General features: G+C 35.4%; 1 protein-coding gene across 8 annotated transcripts in view; it reads right to left on the bottom strand.

Annotated features, from left to right (window-relative positions):
* Positions 1–25,497, bottom strand: part of RUNX1T1 (RUNX1 partner transcriptional co-repressor 1) — a 183,518-nt gene that overhangs the window by 12,922 nt on the left and 145,099 nt on the right. For all 8 annotated transcript variants that reach the window (XM_074316318.2, XM_019718441.3, XM_019718440.3 and 5 more), the window contains 2 exons: positions 16,831–16,899; positions 10,789–10,979 (listed from right to left, as the gene is read on the bottom strand). In XM_074316318.2, the coding sequence (XP_074172419.1) occupies positions 10,789–10,979; positions 16,831–16,899 (260 nt within the window). The remainder of the gene's footprint in view (positions 1–10,788; positions 10,980–16,830; positions 16,900–25,497) is intronic.

The following is a 25,497-nucleotide window of genomic DNA, read 5'->3' as shown; positions in this document are numbered from 1 at the left end:
GAAAATGTCCTACAGCTTTCAGCATGCAGGTTTTTCACATCCTTGGTTAAGATTATTCCTAGGTATTTTATTCTTTTTGCTCCAATTGCAAAAGCAATTGTTTTTTGTATTTCTTTTTCTGAGATTTCATTGTTAATATATAGGAATGCACTGGACTTTTGTACATTGATTTTGTAGCCGGCAACTTTACTGTATTCGTTGATTGTTTCTAATAGCTTTTTGGCGGAGTCTTTAGGGTTTTCTATATATAGCATCACGTCATCTGCAAAGAGTGATAATTTAACTTCTTCATTCCCAACTTGGATGCCTTTTATTTCTTTCTCTTGCCTGATTGCTCTGGCAAGGACTTCTATGTTGAAAAGCAGAGATGACAGGGGACAGCCCTGTCGTGTTCCTGAACGTAGAGCAAAGGGCTTCAGTTTTTCACCATTAATTATGAGATTAGCTGAGGGCTTGTCATATATAGCGTTTATTATGTTAAGGTATTTTCCTTCTACACCTATTTATTAAGTGTTTTAATGATAAATGGATGTTGTATCTTGTCAAATACTTTTTCTGCATCCATTGATATAATCATATAATTTTTGTCCCTTATTTTGTTTACGTGATGTATCACATTGATGGATTTGTGGATGTTGAACCATCCTTGTGCCCCGGGGATGAACCCCACTTGGTCGTGATGAATAATCTTTTTAATGCATTGTTGTATTCAACTTGCTAGAATTTTGTTTAAGATTTGTGCATCTGTATTCATCAGAGATATTGGTCTGTCATTTTCTTTTTTTTGTGTTGTCCTTACAAGGTTTTGGTATCAGGGTAATGTTGGCCTCATAAAATGAGTTAGGGAGTGCTGCCTCTTCTTCAATTTTTTGGAAGAGTTTGAGCACGATTGGTATTAGATCCTCTTTGAAGGTTTGGTAGAATTCACTAGTGAAGCCATCTGGTACTGGACTTTTGTTTTTGGGAAGGTATTGGATGACTGATTCAATTTCGTCACTGGTGATCGGTCTGTTTAGATTTTCCAGTTCTTCATGGTTCAGCCTTGGATCTTGTCCATTTATTCTAGGTTATTGAATTTGGTGGCATATGCTCTTTCATAGTATTCTTGGATGATCCTTTTTATTTCTGTGGCATCCGTGATAACTTCCCCTTTTTCACTTCAGATTTTATTAGTGTCTTCTCTCTTTTTGTCTTAGTGAGTCTAGCCAAGGGCTTGTCAATTTTGTTATTCTTTTCAAAGAACCAGCTCTTTGTCACATTATTTTTTTCTATTGTCTTTTTGTTCTCTATTTCATTTAGCTCTGCTCTGATTTTTTGCTATTTCCTTTCTTCTGCTGACCTTGGGTTTCATTTGTTCTTCTTTTTCTAGTTCTTTAATGTGTAATGTGAGGGTATTTATTTGGGATTTTTCTTGTTTCCTGAGACTGGCCAGTAATATAAATTTCCCTCTTAAAACTGCTTTCGCTGCATCCCAAAAATTTTGGTAGGATGTGTTTTCATTGTCATTTGTTTCTATGTACCTTTTGATCTCTCCTCTAGTTTCTTCTTTGACCTGCTCGTACTTTAAAAGTAGGTTGTTTAATCTCCATGTATTTGTGTTTCTTCCTGGTTTCTTTGTGCAGTTGATATCCAATTTCAAAGCCTTGTAATCAGAGAATATGCTTGGTATGATTTCAATCTTCTTAAATTTGCTGAGGCTGATATTATGTCCCAATATATGGTCTATCCTTGAGTTCCATGTACACTAGTTCTAGAGTTCCATGTACACTAGAAAATAATGTATAGTCTGATGTTTTAGGATGAAGTGCTCTATAAATGTCAATTATGTCCATTTCATCTAATGTGTCATTTAGGGCTGCTGTTTTATTATTTATTTTCTGTTTGGATGATCTATCCATAGGTGCCAACGATGTATTTAAGTCCCCTAGTATAATTGTGTTTTGGTCATTTCTCCCTTTAGTTCTATTAGTAGTTGCTTGGTATATTTCGGTGCACCCTGATTGGGGGCATAAATATTGATGACTGTTATGTCTTCTTGTTGTATAGTCCCCTTTACCATTATGAAATGTCCATCTTTATCTCTTGTTATCTTTTTCACCCTGAAGTGTGTTTCATCTGATATCAGTATGAGTATACCTGATTTTCTCTGTATAATTTTTTTCTAGATTTTCCATTTTTTTTCTCTAGATTTTCTCTCTTTGGAGTGTCAATTTCTACCCTTCACTTTGTTTCTATGCTTGTCCTTGTAGCTGAGATGTGTCTCTTGGAGACCGCATATGGTTGGGTTTAGTTTTTTGATATAATCTGCTACTCTGTGCCTTTTTATTGGTGAGCTCAGTCCATTTATATTTAGGGTGATTATTGCTATGTAAGGATTTCCTGTCATTCTATCTTTAGTTTTCTGGTATGGCTGTGTCTCCATTGTTTCTTTGCCTTTTTGTTGTTGTCTATTATTTCTGTGTGGTAGTATTCTATGATGATTCCCTCTGTTTCTGCTTTTATTACAGTATATATTTCAGTTCTGGATTTTTTTTTTTAATTTTTTTTTGAATGGTGACTCTTAAGTTTATGTAAAAGAAACATTGATATTTAGAGTATTCCATTTTCTTTAGCACGCTTACTTTCTCCATTCCCATATTCCAGTTCAGGCCTTTACTCTCCCCCTTTTTGTGTTTTGGTTGCCACAAAATGTCCCTGTTGATGGTGGTCGAATAGCCTCCTTTAGTTTTTTTTGTAGTGCAGGTCACGTATTAGAAAATTCCCTCAGCTTCTGTATGTTTGGAAAGGTCTTTATTCCTCCTTTGTATCTAAAGGATATCTTTGCTGGATATATTATTCTTGGCTCATAACTTCTCTCTTTCAATAGTTTGAATATTGAGTTCCACTACCTCCTGGCTTCCAGAGTTTCTGCCGAAAAATCTGATTATAATCTAATGGGCTTTCCTTTGTAGGTTACCATCTCCTTTTCCCTGGCTGCCTTGAGGATTCTTTCTTTGTCGTTGATTTTAGACAGCTTCAATACAATGTGCCTTGGAGAAGGCCTGTTGGGGTTGAGGGAATCCGGTGTTTTATTTGCTTCTTGGATTCGAGGATCCAGTTCTGTCCACAAGTTTGGGAAGTTCTCATCGACAATTTGTTTGAATATATTCTCTGTTCCCTTCTCTCTTTCCTCTCCTTCTGGTATGCCCATTATTATTATATTGCTCTTTCTGATGGAATCATAAAGTTCTTGTAGAGTTCTTTCATTTCTTTTAAGTCTCAAGTCTCTTTCTTCTTCCATCCGTGTCATTTCCAGGTTTCTATCTTTGATGTCACTGATTCTTTCTTCCATCTGGTCAACTCTACTACCTAAGCTGGTTATTTCATTCTTAATTTCTTCTACTGAGTTCTTAATCTCCAGAAATTCTATTTGGTTCTTTTTTAAAATTTCAATCTCTTTCGTAAAATGCTCATGCTGTTCTTTGATTGTGTTTCTGAATTCATTAAACTCCCTTTCTGTGTTTTCTTACATCTCATTGAGTTTTTTCAGAACTGCAATCTTGAATTCTCTGTCATTTAAGTCACATTTCCATATCTTTAAGTTCCTTTTCTGTAGACTTTTCCCTTCCTTTCTGAGCTGTCTTGTTCCCCTTGTTATTCATGGAAATAACTGATTTATTGTTTCTCTTCCTAGACATCTCTAGGAGTGGCTTCTGCAACAGGTTGATAGGAAGAGGTCTTTCTTTTTTTCCAGTGCTTGTGGTAGAATGTTTTATTTTCTCTCTGACTGCAGCCTTTTTTTCTCTCTCACACGGTAGTGCTATGTTTTCTCTGCACTATTCTAGCTTCTCACACATTGGGGTGATTCCCTGGGAGACGGGCTTCTGCTCTGTTAATAGTATGCCTGAGTCTCAGGGCTCATTGTCCCTGTGGGTATGCGGAGAGCTTTTGAAGTTCCAAAGCTCTTCCTGCACCAGATTCAGAGCACGTATGTTTCAGCAGTTCTGTTTACTCGTGCAGGGATCCACCCAGATAGGTGGGGCCAGGGGCATGGTGGGTTGTGAGAGGTGGCCCAGAGCAATGGTGGCGACCACCATCACAGCCGGTCCTGCTTCCACAGCTCCCTCCCCTTTGCTGGAACTAGTTGGGCTGCGAGTCTGTGTCTGCGGTCCACAGTTCTCAGAACAGCAAATATTCTGTTCTTTTGATGATACTGCTACTCTTCTGCTTCTAGCACCAGGCAGGTGGGGACGGGGCGAGCTCTGGGAGTGTAGGGAGGGGGCGACTAGTTTCAGTGCCTAAGGTTTCCATTCTGTGCTTGGCAGTGAGGTTCTTAAACCACCGTTTTCAGCCGTCTTCCCTCAGTCTTTTCTCCGAGGTCTCTGCTATGAGTGTTGGGTTCAGCCGTGTTATATGCTGCCTCTCAGCCCTGTGGGCCATAAACGGAGCCCTACCAGTCCGAGTTATTCCCTGTCCCGCAGCTGCGGTAGTTCCAGGATGCAGAGAGCTTGGAGCACTGAGCTAGGTCTGCGTCCTGCGCCCGCGCGGCTCCATCTCCGCATTTCTCCCTTCCCCCCCTCCCCTTCTCGCGCAATTTGCCCACGTTTAGGTGAATTAATCAGTGAGACACTTTGTCTTGCCTGTCTGCTGTGCAGGGAGTCCTTTGTGGAGTTATAGTTGTTCGATTAGTTGTAAATTCCAGGGGAGATTTACAGAGGGTCACCTCACGTTGCCATTTTGATGAGGTCTCAAAAAGCACTTTCTAAACATTTATTGTAGGTCTTCTTGTTTCACCTCAGGCAAAAGAAACTTCATGCCACTCCTAATAACTGTGCTTAGCAGGGTTCCCATGTGCCTGGGACAGCTAGGTTTAATAGCACTGCTTTGTCTCAGAAAGAGCACCCCATTTTACTCTGGTGTTTGGATGATGAATTACATGGGCCCCTTACAAATAATACTCATCTGTTATTCATTTCTAACTCCACTTTCTTCCTGCTGTTTCCTCCAATTCAATTATTTTCAAGTCTTTTTTTCTCTTTCTGGAACTACTCCATTCTGTACAGCCTACCTTTCAGAACCACTGGTTTTTTAAAAGCAGAATAGGCATTATTTTCACATATTATACATATGTGAAAACAGAGGCAAAACAAGGAAAACTAAATTCAGAAATTACAGAAAGAAGTCAAGGACATCTGTCCTTAACACAAATAGCTCAGAAGAAACACATGTACAGGGCAGCCAGATGGCTCACTTGGTTAGCACGGTGCTCATAACACCAAGGTAGCTGGTTCGAGTCCTACATAGGCCAGTGAGTTGCGCCCTCCACAACTAGATTGACAACGACGACTTGACTTGGAGCTGAGTTGCACCCCCCCCCCCCCCTCCGGCCAACTAGACCGAAAAATGACTTGACATCCTGGAAAAACACACTGTTCCCCAATAAAAATAAAAATAAAAACTTAAAATAAAAAAGAAACATATGTACAGCCACTCCAGGCCTAGACCTCTGGTCTTCTGACTCCAAAGTTCAGGTTATTTCTTCAAGTCCTCATGAGGGGGAGAGAGAGAATAATAATTTATGTATTTATATTATCTACATATAGATTCAGATTATAAAAATCATATATGGTATAGGTAAGAGATGAGTACATATCTACAACAGAAGGTAGCTTCCAATAAGGGAGAGAATGGAGAAAAAGAATGTTTCAGGAACTTTCCCATATCTGGTGTTGAAGGACTGTGAGCAGACAATGATGCCTTGTGTTTCTCAAAACATGTTAAATTAAAATGTCGATGTAAAAAGAAAAAAAATCCTAGACAACCCTGTGAGGTAAGCAAATAACATCTCAGTCCTTAGGAAGAAATGGAGGCTGACAGGAGTGAAATGAATCACCCAAGGGACCCCCGATGTGGTGACTAAGCTGGAGCCAGAATTAAGATCTGGTTCCTCCTGGATTCTTTCTGCCACACCCATCTGTCTCTGAGCTTTGCTAGCAAAAGATGATCATCTAATCGGCTGAACATGGCCTTTAAGTGGTATGACCATATAATTAATCATCCAAACCTGGACACCTGAGAATGAAGGGGAGTTTTTTCATACTTACATGGGGACAACAGGGGTAACTTTAGGCAGATCAAAGCCAGTAAGTTTCTGAAAGTTAGTCAAGATAACCTGATGGTATACCTCAATCACTGTATATCCACTGAAAAACCATTCACTCAAACTGGGATGCATGATCACCTTGCACTCTACCTTTATATATTACAATGTGCTATCCTAACATTCACATTAGACAGCATGAACTAGTTAAGCCTTTCTGCTCTATTCGCCCTTTCCAGTCCACAGAGACTTGTGTAGTTGGATTAAATAATTGATTTGAGCTCCTTTAAATGTTTTAACTCATGTTGTTTACATACAAAAAATGAAGGAAGGTTACACCTTCACTACGTACATACATACTTTGGGTAGATCAAAGCCAATTAGTTTCTGAAAGTTGGTCAAGATCACCAGATGGGGTATACCCCAAACACTATACGTTCACTGAAAAACCAGAGCTCCCTCTTCTTCCTTGACAGCTAACTGATCATCAAATCCTGCCCATTTTATCTCATGGCCATCCAGTCAGTAAATCCAATGTTTTCCACCCCCAGTGCCACTTCATACCTACCATCTTCCTCCTCATCTATCTCCTGAAACAGACACGTCCCTCCTTTTGTTTTCCTCTAATCTTTCTCCACACTGCAGCCTGAGTGATCTTCCAAAACACTCAACAACCACATAGCCATTCTGCTTTCAAAGCCTAGCAAACCTTCTCTTCCCATCTTCCTGGCATGGGGGCACTGACATACCCTCTGCCAAGGAAGCAAGGGTGGGGGTATGTGTGGAGTGGAGGGCAGCTGCTGACCAGTTCCTGATTATCTTTACATATGAGATGAAACAAAACTGTTTTTTTTCCCCAGAATCCTCCACACTAAACTCTATTAAGACTTATAATTTAGCGATTTGACTCCTCTGATGAATTTTAGTCAACATGAAGGCGGGGCCCACTGTACCTTCAGTGCCTAGCACTGGCCCAACATAGAATAAAAGTTCAAGAATTTGTTATTTAAAGAATAAATGAATGAACGAATGTCAGTAGAGTTACATGAATCAAATAATAAACTGCTCTGGAAAGGTCACAAACATGATTTTTAAATTTCTGGATATAGTTTTTTTTTGTTTTTGTTTTTAATTAGAATTTATTGGGGTGACAATGGTTAGTAAAATTACATAGGTTTCTGGATACAGTTTTAAAATCAATGTATCCTACATTTAATGGGAGGATTTTTTTCCCAACCTGTTACTATGATGGCCAGACCTTTTATTTTTTTTTCTAAGAAAAAAACAAACAATTCATAAAATTTCGGAATTACAATGCTATGTGCGTCTTATTTGGGGCTGAATGGTTAAAATTCAAGAAAATCTTCTGAATATAAAAACAGAAGAGAATTCTGAGAAGTACCTATACTGTCTTCTCTGTAGATCACCTGGGTCCTGTAGGCCTTACCTAATAGGGACAACCATGGTTGAAGGCTGGAAGAGGAAGCTCTATTCTAGCCTAAGGAAGCCAGAGCTGTTCTGCCTCTTTCTGAGAGGGGCTCAGCGAGCTTTCTAGACTTGAGGTAATTTGCAAGCATCGCTGCTAAGTTGGCTTTTATTAGATCATTTCTATTAAAAGGTACACATTCCTGAATGTGAAGAAAGAATAGTTTGTAGGAAAATATTATAACATGTTGGGTTCAAAGTTGTGTCCTCAGTCTTAAATGAAAAATAAAAAAATTCTGAGGGGGAAAAAGTATTCACCTACAAAATTCAAGCTAACGATTGCACAAAAGGTATAGCTGAACTAAACCTACCACTAGGCACATAGATTGTTCTGGGATATTGTCAGTCCTTGGGAAAACTAGTGACATTAATTTGTGGGTGTACTTATGTGCAAGACTGGAGGAGTCTCAGCTTCATTCAAATGAAATCTCTCTTCCATCGTTTGTTCTTTCTCAGGAAAATATCTACACTACTTTTGAAGAAAAGAGGCTTAATCCTTTGAGAGATTGAGCCCGCCACCCCAAGTCTTAAAAAGTGGCCTTGCAGTTTAAAAAGAAGTTGGAAACCAGACCTAAATTGCCGTTCTTTATCTGCATCCCCAAATTACCACAACGATCCTTATGAAAAGATCCTTCTTTCATTGTTATGGAACAATGTGAAGACTGACAGCATGCTGTGAATTTCAGTTTAGACTCTGCCATTTCTTAGCTGTGTAACCCTAGCCAGATGTTTCCTCATGGCTAAAATTATCATGTCTCGAGGTTCTCGCCATTGTATAAGACAATTTCACTCATCTGCACATCATGAGAAAGACCAAAGCTTTTAGAGGCGTAGTGATTTTCTCAAAATCATAGAATTGTGAGATGGAACCAGGAATTAAATTGGGCCCTTTGAATTCCACACCTTTTCTCCTAGCATAGTCTACTTTAAAATCCTTGTGAAACTGTCAGTGAAAGACAAGGGTAATGCTAAATTAAAGATCAGTTTCCCAAGAGAGCCAAAAAGAAAGAAAACAAAACAAATTACTATGGAAGATCAGTTATACCTAGGTTTTTTCATTCTCTCTACCACTTACCATAGCTACTGTGGATGAAAAAGGGGCCACATACTAAACCTGACAAGCTCAGGTGAGGCCTGCATGGCAGGCCCTACAAACTCAGAGACTGAAAGTAACCACATAGGATAGTCAGAACATAAAAATTCCTAACTAAAATGTGGCTGGTAGTCACATCTTTGGCCTGTAGCTTCCTTGACAAAGGTCAATATTTACCTTAAGTGAGCCTGTCTGTTGTCATTTTTGCATCTAAGATAACATACCCTTGGAATGTCAGAGAAATCCCTTTTCCCGGACCCCCAGGGCATGACCCACAGCACCACAGCAGGAAACTACAGAATCCATCATTGTTGTTCTTGTCCCCTGATTGCCATCTTTATGTTAACTATTAACTGTCTTGTACCTACCAATGTAGACGATATACTTGTCTCTCCAATTTACTTTTTATCCAATCCCAAAGATCCCCCTCCTTTACTTTCTCCCACCCCCTTAATCTACCACCAATGGATTTCATGTAACCCTCCTCCTTTGATTCTAATGTATAAAATAAGTTGCAAAACTGCCATTTTCTGGAGCATTTTCTCAATCGGTTGCGAGTTTGCTTCCCAGCAATTGTTGTCAGTTTGGCTCAAATACACTCTTATAAGCTTTCTCTTAGGCTGGATGTTTCTTCGTTGACATTGCTGTTTGATACACCATATTTTTATAATGCTGAATACTAGGGTCAAGATTATGCAATCCTGGATAGGTTTTATGAATAAAGATAAAAAGCTTATAGATAGTGAAGGAATTAGAGCATGTTATTGGACAAATACAAATACTTAATTCTCAATTTTTTATTAGATGTTTATCTTCAAAATTTAGCAACCTACAAAATACTCTTAACATAAATAACAGCCCTAAAATATTCATGTTAAAGTGATAATGTTTTAATGGTGGCAACAACTGTGCCTCATGGTATTACTAACTTGAATAGAGCAGAGCAAGTTCTCTCCAAAAGATACTAATAATTTTTTAAAGCACAAAGTCCTTACATATCTTAGCCACAAGATACCAATAAAATTGAATTTATGTCTAGTTTAATTCAACAATGGAAAAGTCAGCAGTTAAAGTGTAAGCTTCCCTTTGTTCCTGAGAAACTTTCAAATGTTGAAAATCAATTTCTTTTGTCCTCTTAATATTCATCTGCTACACATTAAGTAGAAACTCTGGGCATGGTGATTTTCACAGGGTCTTTCATCTACAGAGAAGCTTGGTACAAATTAAATTCTTACTCTCCCTCACAAATTATAGATATGTATTGTAGTAGACCATTGATTTATCAGTTCATGGTTTTGCTAGTTCACCTAATTGTAGTTCTTTATGTAAAATTATTTTGGGGTTGGGGATTGTGGTTCTGAATTAATGCGGAGCAGCACCATGTTGATCTGACTTATATATGCTCTGACTTAGACTCTGTTTTAAAAATCATCCTGTTAGATATTGTTTGAGATATTGTTTGTTACTTCCCAGATCTTTGAGCCATTCAGGGTGTGTGTGTGTGTGTGTGTGTGTGTGTGTGTGTGTGTGTGTGTGTGTGTGTGTGTTAATATACTGGAATGATACTGAATAATACTGACTCTGGCAGTGATGTTATATTATGAAATAATCATAATACTGGTTATTACAAATAATGTGGAAAAACAAACTAGCAGAAAATCTCTTAGAAATGTTTAATTGATGCAAACATTGTTTTAACATTGGACTTTAGGACCGATAATTAAGGAAATGACTTTGATTCCAGTCATGCAATGTTTTTGGAGAGCACAGCTTACACAGGGTATCTCTATTAAATCCGTTCTATTAGAAGGAAACCACACACAGCTGAGTTTTGAGTCTACATAGTGCTAGGAAGTTATAAGAATTTCACTTTAATCCATTACCCCCAAATAAAAAAACTTTTTTGGCAGAGTTGTTCTTTTAGGTCGTTAATAAAGACAAAATCTGATCAGCTTTTGATCAATTCCACAAGTACCAGGACTCCCCAGATTATTCTAACTTTCCCCCATAGATTTGTTTATCTAAATCCAGTATCCTCTTTTTGTGTGTGTGTGATCTCCTGGATCAAAAACAAGCACTCTAACTAGTGGAAAGCATCTTCTTCCCTTGGATGCTCCCACCAGTGCCTCACCTCGCTGGAATCCTCCTGTTGATTGATGACAGCGAGCGCGTCCTCTGCCGCCTGCCGCTTAGCCTCTGCGACTGTGCGCTCCATCTTTGCACGCTCTGTCGTAATCATGTCGTGGGCTTTCCGCTCAGCTTCGGACACGGCCTTTTGCAGCTCAGTCATCGCCTGGCGCTTCACCTCATTAACAGCCTCCTCTGCATGCCAGGCAGATCAAATCGAACAAGAGAACATTTCTCTGTTAGCGCAGGACCTTGGATACTGACCGCTGTTAAAGAGAATTCTATTGAACAGGCATGACTCCCATCCCAATTTTTGGGCGGTTCTGGCTGTCTGAAAAACAGCAGATTTCTAAAAGTCATTTAGGAAAGGGTGGAACTTTTTAACATGCACTTCTGGGAATATTTTTTAAACTACTATCCCATTACAACTTTTCTACCACAACTAGTACCTCCAGAAAGGATCGTGAGGCAAGGCTACGTAATTAAAGGACAAAAGCAACCACCTGAAACCTGTCTGGATAATTCAGACACATAAAGAAGGTCATTTGCCACAATACTATAGGTTAATATGAATATAGGAAATTCATGGGTAAAGCTTTCAAACCAAAAAAAAAGAGAGGAAGGGAATACATTTTACACATAAACATATATAAGTGCAATTATTTTACTGATAAAAAACAGCACAATAGTGAAAAGTTAAATCATATATAACAATTAAGTTAATGCAGACCTTTTAAAGAAAATCGATGATGAAACAGACAGATGATTCAGCTTTTCTTTTTCTTAAATCATTTCCTGAGTAATGTGGATATTGCATTTATAGACTAAATGACAGGATTTTTAAAACTCATTTTCTCATTTCCAAATTTTAAGCTGTTGTCCATCTACTTAATCAAATATGTACAGTTTCCCATAACCAACTGTTGCACTGGACAAAAACAGTTGAATCTTACCACAGGCCAAAACAATCAGACCTGACTACAAACCTGCAAAGTGTCAAATTAGGTCTTTATTTTTGGCTGTGGAAAGGGTGCAAAGATTTGACTAATATACAACATAAGATTGACAACTAAAACAAGTAATTTCCATTAAAAAATAATTGTTTTAATTAACAAGGGAAAATATCCTCCCCCTGCATTAGTTTATCTAAATTTCATTTTTATTCAAAGCAAAATGACAATGATTAATTGAATATTTAATAAGCAGTAGTTATTAACTTGGCAAACCTAATACCAATTAACACTCTATTCAAACTAATTATGACATGTTTCATTCAAGTGTTTGCACCTAATTGTTTCACCCACTTAAAAACACCTTAATTAAATGTTCTGTTAATTAAAAACATAGATTCCTAATAAAAATGTTTTACTGTAGATTAAAAATGTAAGAGATGCAAATACTCATATGGCTACTTAAATTTCCATGGTTTATTTCACACATCTACAGTCTATGGCTTGAGAATCCATTAGTAACTAACTGTCATGACTTTTGGAGCCTCCATCACTTTAGCAGTATTATTTCTTAAGTTCATTCATTTGCAATTACTGAGAGGTGTTATACCATATTTTACTGTGTATAATGTGCACTATTTTGCCCAAATTTGTGAGGGAAAAATAAGGATGCACGTTATACATGGGTAGTACCAATTCCATATCTAAACAAATGTTTTTAATTCTTTTATTTATACTTATGAGTTAAAAGTGTAACTCTAGAAATCAATAACGATATCCATATGTAAAATATGGAATATGATAATCGGTTTTGTTGAACTTATGACGAACTTGCAACATGAAGAGTTCTTGGCCTTCTATGATGCATAAATGTCATAAATTTGTTACCGGTACATAAAATTTCTTGTACCTTGTATCTGTTCTTATGTTTTGTAATATTTGTTATATAAAATTTCTTGTATCATAATGTTAAAAAACAAATGTCAAAATTCCTTTACAATACAAAAAACCAAGTACCTAAATGTAAACAAATAAAAATTTGAATTAAAAAAATTAAAACAAAGGATTTTTTTCCCCGAAAGTTTGGGCCAGAAACATGGGTATGCATTATACACAGGAGCACATATACACGGCAACATATGGTAACCTAAAATACAAGTGAAAGAGCCAGACTGGAAATATTAACTAAAATATGTTAAGACTTTGTTGGTTGCTTTAAGATATGCATTTAAACTCTGGATAGAAATAGTGTATTGCTCAGAACTTGAAGCACCTTCTTCACGAGGAGGTGAAAAGACACCTTTATCACCCTCTCACGAACAGGTTGGGACACTAGGGGAGTACTGCCTTTCTAACAGCCAAGGTCTAATTTAGTTTGAATATTCAAGGTGAATTAAAATTCTATCTAAGTGACAATACAGGAGAATAATTTTTGCTTATCATCAAAGCTGTAGCTTGACTAATTGTATATGCAAATCAGGCAATTTATATTTAAATTATGCATTCCTATTCTAATCCCACAGGCATATACAGATCAGCAAAAACAATCGGTAGGATATTTGCAAGGTGCTTGAATATTTGTTACCAACTGCAAACATTGATCATTTGAAAAAGAAGTACAATGAAGAAAACATTCAGTTGCAATTTAAAATCTATCTTTACGTTAGAGTTTTACCAATTATATAAAGACCTTTAATAACTTCAGTGTGCATTTTGTTACCACTGCTGTTGCTTTTAAAAATATTACTTTGAAGGGAAAACTGATTTGTCCTTCAACATTTATTGAGATTCCAAATATTTTAAAATGTATACTGTTATATTATTATATGGTATTATTAGGCAACATGAATAATGTGAATAAAGTCTATAGATTAAATAATAGCATTGTAGCAATGTTAATGTCCTCATTTTGGTAACTATACTGTGGTTATATTCAGAGAATGTACTTATTCTTAGGAAATACACACTAAAATGTTTTGGGGAAAATATGATGCAAAACAAAGAAGAGAAGGAGAGAGGAAAAGAGAGGATATTAAAGCAAATACGGTAAAATAGGGAAAACTGAGTGAAAGGAATAGAATTTTTTATACTGTTTTTTGCAACTTTTCTACAAGTTTGAAATCATTTCAAAATAAAATGGTGCAAAATATTATATGATGTACTTTCAAGCACAGGATACATTCTTTTGTAATTTTAATTCTCTGTGAAAAACGATGCACTGATTATATACCACTTTGCCTTTTGAGAGCTCTACCCTGGTGTTTTTCAAATGCTTAATCTTTTTTCTTTACTTATCTTTCACCACAAAGATAACATCTAATATTTTCATTGTAAAGACACATGTTGTAGGATTTCTTTCTTAAAAAGATTTGTCCACAACAATCTTTAGAATCTTGGAAAAGCTTTCAAATTATAATAAGCTGAGTGCTGATATCACATTCTGCCCTTGTTTTCATTGTGTTGGATGCCTTGACACTGCTAACACTAGAAAGCTTTTTAAGAAACCTATGAAGACAAATATTATAAGCAGTTGTTCGAGATTTCCAGATGAAACTGTCACCGTACTTTGGGGATTTAATATACTCCTTAAAATTTAGCATCCATCCATCCATAGAAAACTATTCCCAAACTGTTCCTACGTATGTAGTAGATTAGGGATATCACTATGAGAAAAATACAAATTTAATCAACACCATGACCAAGTCACATTTTAGGTTGTATACCTAATAATATACATGATAGGCACATCTAAAAAATATTCCAAACATTTACTTAATAAAGTTTAATTCTTCTTAGAGAATGCCTGGACCCAATAAAAACAAATATTGATCCTTTTCTACTCTTGAAGTACCCACAATGTAAAGGGCATCCAGAATTGGTTATAGAAATCCACAAAACAGCTAGTGAAAAAAAAAAAAAATAGTGGATTCAGTAGATTACAACATACCACATTAAAAAAAAATGATTAAGTGGAAAATACATAGTGCAGTTTTGAATCTGCTTCCAATTGCTTACCACTTATGGTAAGTCTTCATTTGTGCAGTTATTCAAGTTGCCTTTCCAACTAAGGTGGTACAGTTAGAAGAACCTACTCTCATTTTATAGCAGTCAAACAAAAAATTGAGCAGATAATAGCGCAAAAGGAATTTGGATTATACAATACTGTCAATTTTTCTTTATGAACTATCACGGATTTAACTTGGGATAAATAAGGGAAAAGCAGAAAAAAACTCTCCCTCAATATAAAAAGTCATCCTTCTACTGTCCAAAATGGGAATTCTTTTACCTCTTATTGGAATAAATTGCACTGACACCTTAAAAATGAAGGAGAAAAATGGTCAGAAGTAAGATGTAGCAATTCTTTTTCTAGATAAGTGGCACCCAGTATATTTTAACAGCTTAGGAGTATCCCATGACTATTATCTACACAGAAAATCTTAGAAGTGATGCTGTAAATCTGGTAAGATTATGCAGCTGAGCAACAGATATATTTAATCTTTGACCTTTACGCTGAACGGATCTATTTGATTTGCATATTGGACATGAAAGAGAGCTTTCTGGTTCTCAGTCTAAGTTACTAAGCCTAGAATACTATCAGATTTTAAAACTCCTATTGCTTTTACAAAAACAGGTATTAGAAAAATCTATAAAAACACTTGGATAAGAGTCAAGTGGTGGTTGGCCCGGTGGCTCAGGTGGTTGGAGCGCCATGCTCCTAACACCGAAGTCACCAGTTCGATTCCCATGTGGGACAGTGAGCTGCTCCCTCTACAACTAAGATTGTGAACAACAGCTCTCCCTGGAGCTGGGCTGCCATGAGTAGCCGGAGGTTGGCGTGAGCTGCCATTTGCTGCCATGGGCTGCTTGACTGGCTGGCCATCATAGCCGGCTGGCGAGAGCTGCCATGAGCTGCTGTGAACGGCCAATGGACAACTGGTGACTGGCTGCCTCAGCGAGGGGAGTACAAGACTCATAATACTAGCATGGGCCATGGAGCTGTGTCCTACACAACTAGACTGAGAAACAACTGCTTGAACTGGAGTGGGCGGGGGTGGAGGGGTAGAGGAGGAAGAAAGGGGAAAAAAAAAAAGAGTCAAGTGGCCAAAGAGTCAGCACGTTGCATGGAACTACAGACATAGCTGGGTCAAATCAAAACCTTTTGTAGAAATCTTTTGTAGAAAAAAACCTTTTCCCTTGATTCTTGCTCCTTGATTATGGTTCCTTGTCTTACACCCATCTGATGACTTGCAGAAATAGCATTTTTCAGTTTCTCAGCTCAATAAAACTATTTTAACAGTTGGAGTTACAGCAGCTCAAAGCCACAGTATATATTTATCATGTCATCTTTAATTCTTGAAACATGTTTATGCTTTATCTCCTGAGTTGGTTTTTATAAGGTTTTTACTCAACTTCTATAGTGCTGGTGTTCCACCAATGTTCAGCCAGATCTGAACTTCTTTAAGCCCAATAAATCAATGAGTCATCAGGAACTTTAAATCTACTTCAAAACGTAGATAAATATCTCTTAATGAAAATCAAACAGTGTACATGGAAAAGAAAAATAGAAGTTTAGCAGCTTTATCATTTAACTTAGTAATTTAGCTCTGATCATTGAATATTAATTAGCTCAGAAGATGAATTTTAAATATTCATTGTAACCATAAAATTTCTGAGTGCCTCAACAAGTCAATTAGATTTGATGTGATTTTTTTTTAATTTAAAAATTCAGAGGAAAAGGCTACAGTATGCAATTTAATTTATAAAACACCGGTGTGTTTTTTCACGAAGGAAAAATTACATGCAATGAAACTATTATTATCCCTGAAACATAGGAGTTTATGATGGAAATATTGCCATCTTTTCAATTACAGTAGCACTGGCAGATGCTATTAAAATAAAAACTATTTTATGTTCTAATTAAGCCCAGTTTAAGAATATTAATCAGGATTTTTACATTTGTTTTTTTGGGGGGCGGGGAGTTGTTTTGTTGTTGTTGTTAGCAGTAAAGTCCTTTCCTGTCATTCTTCACATCACTGCATTTAACAACTGCAAACAGCTGCCAGAAAACTAAACTCATGTTTTTAAACAATTCTTACCAGCTTTCTTCCAGATCTCCTCTGGCACATATCCAGAAGCAGGCCTGTGAAGGAATTCCCGATGTGCATCTATGAAAAGGATAAAAAGCAGTGGAGAGAGGAGGAAAGCACATAAGCACTGTTATGTCATTATTACACCAAATAGAATTAAACTATGTCCATTCTCTTGGCTTCTTTACAAAAACACAATTTTAAAAGGCTAAGCATTTTACTTCTAGAAAATAAAAATAGCAAGACCAGTCATCAGAACTCAAGGAAAACAGGTCATTGGTCTAAATGCCTTGTATGATCAAAGCTTGAAGCAATTTTAACGATTTAATTATACTATATGATGTTTGGGAACCCTGTCCCCCACATGGATCACAATGGGTATATTTTATTTAAAGAAAATAAATTGGTAGTTTTCCTTTCCAGAGTCAAACTGGTATTTTAAAACATCAAATGTTAGGGTAATACAATTTTCACATAGCTCTAATTCTACTACCTTTCAATAGTGAGACTTACTATGTAGCTAACCAGTTCTCACATTTCATTACTTCTTAAAAATATACTTTAGCCTAAAAAATTTTCACACAAATTAGATCATATGGATTTGACATGGGTGGAAGCAAGAAAGAATCATTAGAATGGATATCCAGTTGACCAAATAAAATTAGTACATGCTTTCCAAAAAGGAAAATGAAGTGCCCACTTTAAATGAAATGCTATGCTTATTAAGCTTGTCAAATTTTAAAAGTGTGAGAAAAACAGATTACAGTATAATAATAAAGTTGATGTAGGAATGCTAACCTCCAAATATATGCTCATGGAAATGACATGAAACCGTTTATATTTTTTTATATGTGCATGAAAATAAACTTCAAGAGTATACAGTCTTCCATAGCTAAAATATGCACTACCTGTCTTCCATATTGGATTTTCAATGAAAGAAAGTGTATATACTTAGGAGTTTTGAGGAAGAAAAAAATAATTTTAACTTTTATAAATATAACAGTCATTCAATCCTTGATAAATTTCAAGTAACTGAATCTTTCTCTATATGTGTATGTCAAAGAGCAGGCTGATTTTTTAAACAATAATTTATCTAACGGTATGCTGAAGGTCAAAGGAAATTCAGTCCAGTTGTCTATATTTTGTAAAGCTACAGAATATCAAGAACAGAGAAAAACACAATCAACTTATCTAAGTATATATCATTTTACATTTGAAAGCCTTAAGTTCATTTGACTGTTTTGAATCCTGTCGGGTACATTATTAGTTGAGCAGCACATAAGATTTCCCCAACTATTCTTAAGTAGAAAAGGCTTATTATAGTTTGGTGAAGGGTATATGAAAACTCTCTGTGCTATCTTTGCAGTGGTTCTTTAAATCTAAAATTATTCCAAATATAAAAAGTTTATTTTTAAAAGTTTACATTTTAATTTTATGACTACTTGATAATTGGATGGACTGGAAATATGCATTCTCATGTGCGCATTCATTTCTGCAAGAGTAAATGATAAAAACCAAAATGTTTTTATTTAAGTAATTTTCATTCATAAAACAAAGAAAGCTAGATAAAACTGGTGCATATATGACTTCAAGGAAATGTGATATGGCTAATTAGATTTGTCAAAATTACCTTCCACACCACTATAACTTTCCAGAAGAAAAAAAGTGCAGTGAAGTTCATATTTAGCTATATGACACAGTGAAACAGAGAGATGTACTTATGAAAACTTTTGAAGACATTTTTTTTAGGAAAAGACGTTGGCTTAAGAATAGTTTTTTGTGCGATGTCCGAGGGGTAGTGGGGGAAGGGGGGTGTCACTGTGTGAGGGATATAAATGATAAATGTCTAACTATTACATTGTTTTATGCACCTGAAACTAATAAAAATTGTTAAAATAAAAAAAATAATTTTTTGGATAAGAATAGTTCTGTAAAGTCTGAAGACAAACAGAAAAAAAATGCCTCTCCAAGGTAGCAAAAAAAAATTTTTTTTTTTTTTACTTATTGGGTTAAGGAAAGATCAACAACTTCATAAAAATAACTTTTTGTTTTATAAATAGCCAATCATTTTATAGGGAACAGGTTAAGTACCCAACGTCTATGCATGAAAGATACTAATTACCAGCCCCACAGACCATAAGCAGAAGAGAGTTAATTCTAGAGTCTAGTGAAGTTGAATTTTGGCTTTCCCATTTACTAGCCATGTAACATTGGGCAAATTAGTTTCTACATGTCTTAGTCACCACATCTGTAAAGTAGGGACAATACTACCAGAGTTAAGAGCACTGGTGTGAAAAATGAATGAGTTACTTCCTATTAGATGCTTGGCATTGCACATCCTAATCTCTCATTAGACATCAGCGCTATTACCCTCATTATTGTTATTGTCCTTATTATTTAGTAAGTTGTCTAGTAAGAATAGATACTTATTTTCTTATAAATAACTAAGGTGAAAAAACACCTTAAAGTTTTTTCTCCTAGCATTTAAATCCAAACAGTACAAAACTTTAAAGAAAACAAAACCATTGAAGAGGTTTAGATTAAGCAATACACATCAGTACTTTTTTTATTCCCTGAGTGTATGTCACTTGAGGATAGATGTCATTTTATAGTTAACAATTCACTGTCTTAGTCCTTGGTGGAAAGTCCTCAAATTTCTTAGATATACTTTTATAAATTTTATTAAAACCTTAATGAATGTTTATAGCCCCCAAATTTACTCAAAGATAATGTATATGGCTCAATTGTCCACCCATCTTCCCATTAGCTGTATAATAGACATTGTGAGGTTCCATACCACACACTGGAAAATTGTGCAGTATTTCAGCTTCCTGGCTACATCTCCTGAAAATCTTTAATGACATATATAGACTCAAACTCCACCTGACCTAGAAACTTGATGGAAATACCAAAGCCAATCAAACAAAACAGTTTTCTTAATCCTTTCCTAATTTCTAAAACATTTTTTTAAACAGTAGCAGAATCTGAAGGTAAATTATTTTTACAAAATATACATACTTTGCAATATCCTCTCTAATTCTAAGTGCGTCCTACTAAACATCAGGTCTACCAAAGGAATAATAGATGTACTCCTCAGAATTTATTTTGATACACTAATGAATATTATAATAGCTACAGAAACCAAATGACTAATAAATTTAATATTTCTCTTCTGATTAATTAGTAGCAATAACAGAGTCTATATAAGCAAAATTGAGTTTTAAACAAAAAAATCCTGAAGCTGACCAATATCACAAGAGAACTTCTCTCCTAGGACTTTCTTATTTTAGAATATTAGCTAATTTAGACAAACTTACGCAAAAGACTTACGTTTCAAAGGCTTAGATTCTAAACAAGCCAATTTTAAACCATTAATTCGTGAGCACCTATAAAATATCAGTTGCTATAAAATGGATCGTGTACTAAAATGCAGTGGTAGAAACAAAGACAAAAGATCCTATATGAGATGGTTTATAATGTGAAACGTATACATATGTATCTACAGAAAGATGGAAAAATTATAGAAAAGTTCTAAATAAAGTTTTGCTTGCTTTGGGATGCAAATTGCCTGGGAGCAAGAGGAGAAGAAGAGGAGAACCTCCTGAAGATTACACACATCTATGAAGAGAGGAGACTCAGTCAAAGTGGGAAAAGTGTTATAAGAAATGTGAAGGAACAGAAAGAGCAATAGATGATGTATGAAAAAGATGGAGGATACATTACACTTATGACAGAATGGAGACCACTGGATACTAGATGCAGTGAAGGCAGCCATCAATATACATGACAGGATGAGCTGATAGCCTTTGGAAAACCAATGTGACCTCACATGACCCAGAACAGCAATGCTCAAAGCTTGGCAGCACCGAGGTATGGCCTTCATCCTGTAGCGGGCAGAATGAGGCTGTGATCATGATAATAGCTATTAAGTTTGTGCAAAAGTGATTGCAGTTTTTGCAATTATTTTTAACCTTTTAAACCACAATTACTTCTGCACCAACCTAATATTACAAAACCATCAAAAGACAGGGAAGGTTAAGAAAGTTCATCTTTGAAAATATTACTTATTTTTTATTTTAAGGATAATAAATTCAGAAATTTCAATATTATGTTTCAGAAGCCCAAACACGACCTAGAAGACAGCAACTAACTGCATTAGGATTTCCATCTTTAACAATAAAAATACCTAATAGACCAGGAGGCAGTCCTCTCTTGTTTTTAAAAGATGGACATATTTGATTAGTAGTCACATCATTTTTAACACAATATACTTAAATACACCAGGCACTTTGCATTAGGAGCTCAGCTGAATGATCTTGAAATGAGTTCCATGAGTTGATTTAAAGGAATCAACATAAATGTGTAAAACTCTAAACATTTATATGAAGATACACTCTGAAGAACTTGTTTGTGGTTTTTATAATCTCATAGAAGTTGAATGATATATTTCTTGGGTTGGGAGCAAACTATTTTTCTGTAGACTTGCATTATGAATTAGGGTCCCAAAGCTACAAAAGATCAACTGTATTTAAGACAGAATCCCCTTGTCTAGTTTCTCTGCCTTTTAAACAAAGTTGTCACCTAAAAATTACTGCCTGGAAAACTTTCTAGATAAAAAAAATACCCAAGAATCTATTATAATTTCATAATGTTGGCTGCCAAGCAAAAGACACTAGTTTCGCATACTACTATTCTTTAAAGTTCCTTTTTTGAGATTGCATGTTAGAAATAATAGTAATAGCAATTACTTATATCACATCTACTATGTGTCAGGGACTGTCTGATATGCTTTATACCTATTAATCATTTCATATAGAAACACCTATGAGACATATATTATTATTACACCCATTTTAAAGATGAGGAAACTGGGGCAGGGAGTTCCTTGCCAAAGGTCACAAAACTAGTAAGGAGAGGAATCCAGGATTTAAATTCAAACATTTTACTCAGGATCTGTGCTTTTAACCATCATGCTAGATATCCCGAGCATCTAGACAGTACTGAGAAATTCTATGACTGTAATAGTGCTTGACAGACAGATACATTTTTAAATACCAATTTCTCTACCAATCTACTTGGGGCAAGGGGTGGTATTAATTCAACAAATTTATGAATTTCTAAGCTTTTTATGAACAATTAACCTGGCTTTTCATTCCATTTAAAACAAACAGAAAACCTCTATCTGACATTTTTTTCTCGTTCTGGCAAGAGTTAAACCTTTACCAAAACATAATTTTCTAAATTTCATACCCTATCATCACAATATTCCAACATTAAAAAAACAGGTGAAAATATGATCATATTTCAGAGTTTTATGCTTTAGTGTCTAACATGTCTTAAATCCATCATTACATAATTCTTTTAACTCTCTCTAATGATGCAGAAGACTTCTTGAGAAACACAGCAAGAGGGCACACAAATACAAGATGAGCTATAGAAAGATTCTAGAATCATTTAAAAGCAGTAAAAAGAAAGCAATTTAAAGGAACTAAAACATCAGGAGCCAAGAGAGTGATGTGAACAGCATACTGAAAGAAAAGGAGCACAAAGGAGGAGAAAGAAGAACCACAGGGACCCAGATAAATACTCCAAGAGCACATCAAGTGCTAACCAGCAGCTACCTATCTATATGTATAAAAGTAATTCTACTTAAGCGATCAAATGTCAATTCTGATGGCATTAACTTGCTCTTCAGTAAAATACACAATGTAAAAAAACTTAAATGTCTAAATAAGTCATACTTTGAAAATAGGAAAACAAATGTTTTAAAAATTAGCTTTCTAATTTTGTTAATACTTCAATGTCTGGAGTTTTTCCTGGAAAACAAGAGAATAATAATAAAAATAATTTTAAGCTCTATCATTTCAAAGATATATCTATTATTTTGAATCAAGATATCAACTTATTTTTGACTCAAAAAGTAGGAATAAATCATGGGTTCAGTGTGTACTCAATTTTAAAACTTTTTAAGAACCTATTCAAAATAGTCTATTTAATATCAGGGAAAACTCCCAAAATTTAATTAGGAATAGATTAATTATGTTATCTTACTAAACCTGTCACACTGACTTAATATCATGGATATAGTTCAAAAGTAAGAATGGGAATGAGTTTAACAAGTACAACATAGCAGTCATGGAAGTTACATTCTCCTCTGAAGTTACAGTCCTCAAACACAATTTTAAAATGCTAAGAATGTGTGCATGACTAAACATTGCCAGGGTTTCCAAGCTAAGGATATAACTAGGGCGATATTTTGAACTAAAGATATCTTCTATAATGTTATTCTGAAGTTCTCAAGATCTCATTTAAGATCAGACAGCAGCTTAAGAATTGAGCTAAAAGAAACAACATAACTGCAGGATATAGAGATCTATACGTACATAGAGATATAGACGTATCATAGCTCTATCTGTACACAAATACCCCACTACACACTTTCCAGAGGTACAAATAGTTTTATTAGCCAATAATCTCGAATCCTTTCATTACACATCAATACATTCAACTCCAAAACCTAGGAGAGAATCTTAGAAAGCACTTAATGTAAATTATATCATCCATGATTACAAACCATCTGTCTTTGTATTTATAGCCACAGCACAACACCACAAGGTGGAACTCAAAGGCTTCAAGAATCTATTAGTAAGGACACAGAATAAAGTAAGTGCTGGATGCTAAAATTTGCACATTGTGTGGCCCTTAAGAGGTTCCCCCCTAAAGTTGTGACAATTTCATAAAAGATAATCTAGGATTTTATGTCCCTAAGGAACATGACTGTTTTATCAGAGTCCAAATGAAGAAATTAAATACTTTTTGCCTTTGAATAATGCAATCTACAAAAGCTTAAAGCCAAAGCAACCTCTCAGTTTTACAAAAAAATGTGAATTCATTAAGCATCATTAAAAGTAATATGTGTGTAATCTTAACAAGGACTTTTTAAAAACAAGTTTACTCTTTTGGTCACATAACAGGAAAACAAAACATATCTTCCTGGAGATGATAAACTTCTGCATCACTGGAATCTGTATGCCATAGTGGTGACTATATTCTGTGTGCTGAAAATAACACTCTTAGGTATGAAGTCCTATCAATTTCAGAAATTTTTATTTTACAATGGACAGTAGATAGATAATACTAATGCTGTCAGTTCAGGGGACTGAATTGAAGTGACCATCCAGTGCCATAACGCTAGTTATCTCCTCTCCTATTTCCTCTGTGGATCAAAAATTTCTCAAGGGAAGGAATGAAGAATCTTGTTCCTTTACTACAGTGCACAGCACAATGCCTGGCACATAGCAAGCACTCAATAAATAAGTACTTACTCAGTTAATTTGTTCAATATAGACATATCATAGATATAGACATATGATAGCTCCAGCTGTACACAAATACTCCACTACGCACTTTCCAGAGGCAAAAAATAGGTTTGTCAACCAATAATCTCCAATCCTTTCATTACACATCAATACGTTCAACTCCAAAACCTAAAAGAGAACTTTAGAAAGCACTTAATGTAGAAACTTAGAAACTACTTAATAGAGTAGGCTAAACTCGATATTTTTACTCCTAAAATTTAATTTACTTTAAGGCTCTCAATTTTTGCCTGTACTGGATGTTTACAAATACCCCTTTTATTTATTCTGAACAAATCTATCACGATTAACCAATTTTTGTTCGTAACAAGGAAATTAAAAAAAAAACATGTTTATTCTACTCTTCTCTAGATAATTTTATTTGGACCAATATGGGTACAAATGAAACTTAAACCTATTTTCATTGCTTGCTTTAACACAACCTACCAAATACACGTTTGTCTTTAAATATGCTTAGAATAATGCCTTCTGGGTAAATTAAGTGATTTAGAATCTTCCTTTATTTAATACTTATTATGGTAATAGGCATTCAGCATTCAGGGATTAGCTGGAATCACAACCCTTAAGTGTAAAGGAAACTTTATTGGCTAGGAATAATTTTAATTAAAAAGATCATGGAATCAATAGCCAGATAATATAAATCAAGTTTTTAATTTATGATAATCAGCCATGAGTGATAATTGGGCCAACACACATCATAAGCTTAATCTGCATATGTGTAATTACTTTTGCTTTACAACATGGACTGTACCCTAACCTGAGTTACATGACAGGTGTAAGGCTAAACATAAGAAAATGAGGAGACAACAAGGATCAACATAAATCCATCTCCACTAAGTTTACTCAAATGGTATACACATATAAGCGGCCAGCAACGAAAGTGATCACAGCTTATTAATTTCAGAAAAAGTTTGCAGGCCACTCGGACATTCTTTCAGGTTCAAGATTTCTTTCCACATTTAGGCATAGCTCAGAGATACAGTTATAGTTCCAGACCACCACATAAGATGAATATCACAATAAAGTGAGTCACATGAATCTTCTGGTTTCCCAGTGCATATAACAGTGATGTATACACTATACTGTAGTCTAATAAGTGTGCAACAGCATTATGTCTAAGAAACAATACCTATACCTTAATTAAAAAATATTTTATTGCTAAAAAAATGCTAACCATCATCTGAGCCTGTTGGAAAACGGTGCCCATAGACTTGCTCAACATAGGGTTGCCACAAACACTCAATTTATTTAAAAAAAACCCCACAAAAAACAAACACAATATGCGCAAAATGCAATAAAG

This window comes from Rhinolophus sinicus, chromosome 6, assembly GCF_057876585.1.
Source record: "Rhinolophus sinicus isolate RSI-liver-muscle chromosome 6, RSI-T2T, whole genome shotgun sequence".
Taxonomy (NCBI): Eukaryota; Metazoa; Chordata; class Mammalia; order Chiroptera; family Rhinolophidae; genus Rhinolophus; species Rhinolophus sinicus.
Note: the sequence above shows the minus strand (reverse complement) of the source record. Positions and strands in the feature narration are given on the sequence as shown.